Source organism: Raphanus sativus, chromosome 2 (genome assembly GCF_000801105.2).
Source record: "Raphanus sativus cultivar WK10039 chromosome 2, ASM80110v3, whole genome shotgun sequence".
Classification (NCBI taxonomy): domain Eukaryota; kingdom Viridiplantae; phylum Streptophyta; class Magnoliopsida; order Brassicales; family Brassicaceae; genus Raphanus; species Raphanus sativus.
In genome coordinates, this window is record NC_079512.1 from 36,940,886 (window position 1) to 36,947,060 (window position 6,175).

Below are 6,175 nucleotides of genomic sequence, written 5' to 3' on the forward strand. Positions count from 1 at the left end.
TTGGTATATATAGAGTTTTATGAAATTATGATCTATTGAATAATATTTTCATTAAAACTAACTATATTGTTCAATACTTTTTCGCCAATCAAACATAAATATAGTAAATATTTTTTTATTATTGTTAATTTGGTAAAAAATACGGACAAATATTTTGTTGCATTCTATATATGTATATATAATCTAACATAAAATATAGTAAATATTTTCTTTATTCTCTTTGTTGTACATCTACATCACAAAATTGATGACCACAAACAGTAATTATGTAAATAGACTACTAATTTGGATGAGGTCCATTTCGGTTTAGGTGAATGTGGTTAGTAAATGAACCGACAAAGCCGGAAACTGTCTTCATAAAAAAAATGGAAATTGGGTCCACAGACACCCTGGCAAGTGGCAAGTTCGACCGTTGTAGCGAGAATAATATTATTATTTGAAAACGGGTCTCAGTTTGTATTTTTATTTAAAAAGAGCTTAGAGCCCCGCTCCTATCTTCCTCAAATCTTGTCGTCCTCTCCGCCCCCTCAAGTCTTGCCTTCTCTCTCCCTCTCCCATGGCGATCGCTACGGAGACACAACACCAGGTGGAGAAGGTAAAAACAGAAACAACCTTTTTAGGCTAATCTCAACTCCACCATTTGATTCATTCGCGTAATTGACAAAGTTTTTTTAGCTTTATCCCTTATCGATCCTTGGTGTTTGAGTTTCTCTATGTTTAGGGTAAGATCTGGGATTATTGTTGCGTTGCTTGATTCTCTTTAAAGATTTGGGTTAGATTTGAATTGAGCGAGATTCCCAAGATTAGGGTTTGAAACTTTTGAGAATTTGAAAAGTAGATTCATGTTTGCAGTGTCATATATCATCTCATTCTGTTAATTGGACCTTTTTTTTTTTCAAAATCATCACCAGGAGGCTTCTTCAAATGCTTCTGCAGCTGCACAAAAGAGATGGAATCTGAGTGATTTTGACATTGGAAAGGCTCTTGGTAGAGGCAAGTTTGGTCACGTTTATCTCGCTCGAGAAAAGCGGGTCAGTATATGCCTCTTTAGATCCTTTTTTCTTTAGAACAAGCAACACTCTTTTAGATCCTTACATCTCTCACACATATGTGAAACAGAGCAACCACATTGTCGCTCTAAAGGTTCTTTTCAAGACCCAGCTTCAAGAATCTCAAGTTGAACACCAGCTCAGACGAGAAGTTGAGATTCAGTCTCATCTTCGCCACCCCAATATCCTGCGTCTCTATGGTTATTTCTATGACCAGGTAAAGTTCTTCATTTTCTTCACCCTTTTGAGCAAGAGACTCACTTCATTGTCTTCCTTCCTTCGTTTGGTTGCAGAAAAGAGTTTATTTGATACTTGAGTATGCTGCTAGAGGCGAGCTTTACAAGGAGCTTCAGAAATGCAAATACTTCAGCGAGAGACGAGCTGCAACTGTTAGTCCCTTTCCTTCATTCCTTCTGCTGTTATATGCTTATATCAATTATCTGGTTAGTTAAGAAAGAAACTGAGATGTTTATATGTTTACTTCTGATAGTATGTTGCATCGTTGGCGAGAGCTCTCATCTACTGCCATGGCAAGCACGTGATACACAGAGATATCAAACCAGAGAATCTGTTAATCGGTGCTCAGGTTAGATAAGTTTATAAATCATTTTTGCACTGACATTTATCCATTTACCAGCCAATAGTGATATTCATCTACTTTTAATATCAGGGTGAGCTCAAGATTGCGGACTTTGGTTGGTCAGTACACACATTTAACCGCAGAAGGACCATGTGTGGCACGCTTGATTACCTTCCTCCTGAGATGGGTAAAGTGTTGAAGGCTTTGCTTGAAAGTTCAATTCTACTTATATGTGTGTATTCACTTTTAACATGAACTTTCGAATTTTCTCTTATAGTTGAAAGCGTAGAGCATGATGCAAGTGTAGATATCTGGAGCCTAGGGATTCTCTGTTACGAGTTCCTTTATGGCGTTCCTCCTTTTGAAGCCGTGGAGCACTCAGACACATACAGAAGGTATAATACTTAAATATGCATTCCTAATCAACCTGTTACAGTCTTGTTTGTTCTTGATGACTTTGTTAACACAAAATGATCTATAAACAGGATTGTGCAGGTGGACCTCAAGTTCCCTCCCACACCAATTGTATCTCCATCTGCAAAGGATCTTATTAGCCAGGTTTGTAGATACCTTCAACTTTGGTGGAAGTACTAGTCATTGAAGAGCTGAATCTGAAATCTTACATATTTATCAACTTTATATCAATTTAGATGCTTGTCAAGGAGTCTGCGAAACGTCTGCCTCTGCACAAACTTCTCGAGCACCCATGGATTGTGCAGAACGCTGATCCTTCTGGAATCTACAGAGGTTGAAAACGAACCAGCTTTTTTTGTTAAATTCATTCTCTCTGTTCAAACGCTTCATTCTTGGCAGTCTCGAGCCATATTGTTTGTTCATTTTAAATTCTGATCATTGTAATTTGTAGAACAAACAAAAAGATCCTTAATAACGCGACCATCACGATATTAATAAACCATTTTGTCAGTTTTGTTTTGAAATTAGTGTTCATGGAGAAGCCAAGAAAATGACAGACCTTTTCATCAATCGTACAAGTTTTTCTATACAACAAAGAAGGAAAAACAAAGCACATGGTTGGTCTAGTTTCATGAAAAGGCAAGTTAAAAAGACTAAGAGCATACATGATTTCACACGAATTGTTTATATTCAGGAAAAGAGTTCACGAACACAAGAGACAAATTCACAAGAATTGTTCATCTTCAGCAAAAGAGTTCACGAAAACAATGGTACTGTCTATCACCTAAATGATTCATTCTCAATGTCGTCAAAAATTACAAATGAAGATATAAAACTCTGCCAACAGTTTTTGGCATTAGCCTGTCGCCTCGGTGGTTCCACTAGGAGGATTCATGAAGCTGGGCTGGTTCGTGGATGACAGCATCCGAGCCCACATTCTGTCTGTAATCACAACTTTGTTCTGTTTTTCCGTTATTCGCTGCAAGAGTAACAAAAAATGGGTTGAAACTTTGAGAGCTTGATGATCCAATGGGATAGATAGAGAGATATCTAGGCGAAGAGAAACTTACGTTGAAGGGAATGTAGGTGTGCCTTCCATTAACAAGGCCAGAGATGAAGCCGGTATAGCCAGCCATTGCACCATGGACTGCGCTTTGGGCGAGGAGCGTAGAGTAGACGTTGTCAGATGCATTGGCTGGGATAGCTCTGATCATGTATGTCGGGTCTGAAACATGGAATCAAACACATTAATATTTCATGAATCTAAGTAGCTTGAGTTGAAGTTAGGGAGGACAAAACGTACCGATGTATTTCAGAGTAATGTCCATTTTCCTCTGCTTTGCAAAGTGTTCCTGTTACAAAAGCCAGAAGTGAAGAAAGGTTTAGAAATATTGCCTTCTTGTTTTAAATATGGAACTGAAGGTTCGGTTCGATATATTTCTTACCTTGATTTTAAGACTCATCCATAGTCCAACATCTTTAAGGAGCTTGTTCCCCGAAGCATCTTGCTGTTCAATGCTCTCGGCAACGAGATCTTGTCCTGCACCTTCAGCAACCACTATAACCATGTGGCCATTTTCTCTGAGCCGTTTTGCAATGAACTCGTAAAGCCCTCCTTTGCCTTCAAGGTAAAAGGGTGACTCGGGAATCAGACAGCAGTCAACGTCCCGGCTGGCCAGAGTCGCGTACATTGCAATGAACCCTGCAGTGTGGCAAGAATAAGTTAGATACTTTTGTGACTATTAATTGTATGCAATAATTTGTATCCTCCGATGAACTCACCACTGTAGCGACCCATTAGCTTGACAAGTCCAATGCCGTTTTCAACACTGGTCGCTTCGACATGCGCTGCATTAATAGCACGTTGAGCCTCCTCAACCGCAGTATCAAATCCAAACGACTTGTCGATAACCTGAATTAAAGATACGGTTAGAGAGAGTTACATGAAAGAATGAGGGATGAGCTTAGGTTGTGTGTACAATTACTAGATCAGATACTTACCGGGATGTCATTGTCGATGGTTTTTGGTATTCCTGCCACAGCAACTTTAAGTCCACGACGTCTAATTTCCTGCAACATCAGACAAACACGTTTGTTACACCCACTTAAAGCGATTGTCAGAAGAACACATCTGCTCTACCAGTCCAAATAATATTATAAGGAAGCTGCATCGCCCATTATATATATGCCAGCAAATAGATGTTTCAATTTATACTCATAGCAGAGTGTTTTCATAACATTTGAACTCCAAAGAAGCATCCATTTCTGTCTTTTGAGTTCAATGTTCACTAACCTTGTATATTGCAGATGCTCCCTTTTGGGTTCCATCACCTCCAATGATGTAAACCTATTAAATGACTCTTATTAGCAGAACTGTACTCCACTCAACAGAGGCAAACTTAATGAAACAAATATAAAAACTCTTAGAAAAACCTGATTTATTTCACGATCCTGTATGTTGTCCACGATCTTCAATGTATCAGAGCCCCCTCGGGATGTTCCCAACATGGTTCCCCCGCGCTTGTGAATGTCACTAACAACCTTCGGTGTTAGAGTGACAGTGTTTTTGGAATAGAATCCGCTGAACCCACACTGCAGTATAAGAAAACCATATAAGCCACATAAATCATATTTCAATTCATAATAGCTTGAATAGAATATGCTAGAGCACCAGTTATTACAAGCTAGGATTCTCACACGTATATTCAATCCGCATTAACAATAGCAGTCACAGAACAAAGTATTCACACTACAATAAAGATCATCATCCCCACAAAAAAAAAGTACAGTCTAAAAACATCAGCTGTTCGTACTATACTGATATTGAAGTCAACTCACATTAACACCAAGTACTTCTGTGACACCATACATGTAGTGAAGACCACAGACGATCTCCCTGATGACTGTATTAAGACCCGGGCAAAGACCACCACATGTGACAATACATGCCCGTACATCAGCTGGCTTGAAATACACCTAAACATCAGAGCAAGTTTAACACCATTTTAGACAAGGGAAGCTGCAGGAGCATATGGGGAAAAACTCATGGAAGAGACGAAAGAAATACCTTTTGACGTGGTCCAGCACGTCTAAAATGTATCCCTCTAGGAGAATCCTTGTGAACAACAATCTAAAGATGAAGGAAAAAAATTAGCAATGTCCTAACATAACACAGAGGACAAAGAGACCAAAAAACACGGCCAAGAGATTCACCTTTTGTGGGACTGTGTCGTCCTCATCAACAAAATACTGCCTGAAAATATCACACACAACATGGATCCAATTAACAGACACATCATCTGTTAAACCAACGAAGACTACAAGTAACAATAATAATCCCTCAACTTACCTCACTACTGAGTAAGCAGGATTCGATTGCAACGGGTTTGGATAAGTCTGCCAAAAAAAAAAACAAAGAAATCAGCAAAAGTGAATATCACGAATAGAACTGAAACTTACAAGGAGCTACGCATTCACATATGCCCCAGAAATCTCATTTTTAATCAAATTGAATACACATACAAAAAAAAAATATTATTCAAGCCTTCCATTATTCTACAATGAATCGTTAGCCTGGGGAGAGATATTTCATTTTGAATAAACAAATCTAGGCAAATACTGTATCAAATAGATCTGAGACCAAACATTACACCACGAGAACGTGCACGCATATACGCACCAATCTATATCACATTGATATAACATTCATATAAGTCCATGATCTCATCTACAAACCCGCAAAGTATTGAACTTTAAGGAAGCATCAGATTCGCACACGTGTCAAGCGGTGTAATAAAACGCTTGAATCGTATCATAAGCACCGACGATCTAGAGAAAAAGCTTCGATTTCGAAGGAATAAAAGCGTAAAGAGAGGAGGGAGGAAGGAAGGAAGTAGTACGGGGAGATCGAGAATGTAATCAGTCAAGTGAGGAACATCTTCGAGTACGTAGCCAGCAGCTCCTTGCACCAACTTCATCTGCTCATCGACGACGGCGCCATTCGAATCCATCTCTTTCTTTCTTGCTTGCTGAATACCTTGGTTCTCCTGTGTTCTCTACGTGAGTATTTTCTAAGATTGTTTTATTCAGAGTGTTTTTGAAGTAAAGAGATAGAGAAAGAGAGAGAGAGAGA

General features: G+C 38.9%; 2 protein-coding genes across 2 annotated transcripts; one reads left to right on the top strand and one right to left on the bottom strand.

Moving 5' to 3' along the window:
- The first annotated feature begins 447 nt into the window (after positions 1 to 447).
- LOC130508210 (serine/threonine-protein kinase Aurora-1-like) lies at positions 448 to 2,567 on the top strand. Its single transcript, XM_057003556.1, has 9 exons — positions 448 to 595; positions 912 to 1,031; positions 1,120 to 1,266; positions 1,343 to 1,438; positions 1,540 to 1,635; positions 1,720 to 1,816; positions 1,907 to 2,024; positions 2,115 to 2,187; positions 2,280 to 2,567. The coding sequence occupies exons 1-9, from the start codon at positions 557 to 559 to the stop codon at positions 2,379 to 2,381; spliced, it is 888 nt and encodes a 295-aa protein (XP_056859536.1). The 5' UTR covers positions 448 to 556; the 3' UTR covers positions 2,382 to 2,567.
- A 145-nt stretch (positions 2,568 to 2,712) lies between these two features.
- Positions 2,713 to 6,175, bottom strand: LOC130508209 (ATP-dependent 6-phosphofructokinase 6). The gene is made up of 13 exons (XM_057003555.1): positions 5,943 to 6,175; positions 5,393 to 5,439; positions 5,257 to 5,296; positions 5,111 to 5,173; positions 4,882 to 5,019; positions 4,477 to 4,635; positions 4,337 to 4,390; positions 4,045 to 4,113; positions 3,826 to 3,955; positions 3,489 to 3,745; positions 3,347 to 3,395; positions 3,114 to 3,268; positions 2,713 to 3,022 (listed from the first exon to the last, which is right to left on the bottom strand). The coding sequence occupies exons 1-13, from the start codon at positions 6,051 to 6,053 to the stop codon at positions 2,900 to 2,902; spliced, it is 1,395 nt and encodes a 464-aa protein (XP_056859535.1). The 5' UTR covers positions 6,054 to 6,175; the 3' UTR covers positions 2,713 to 2,899.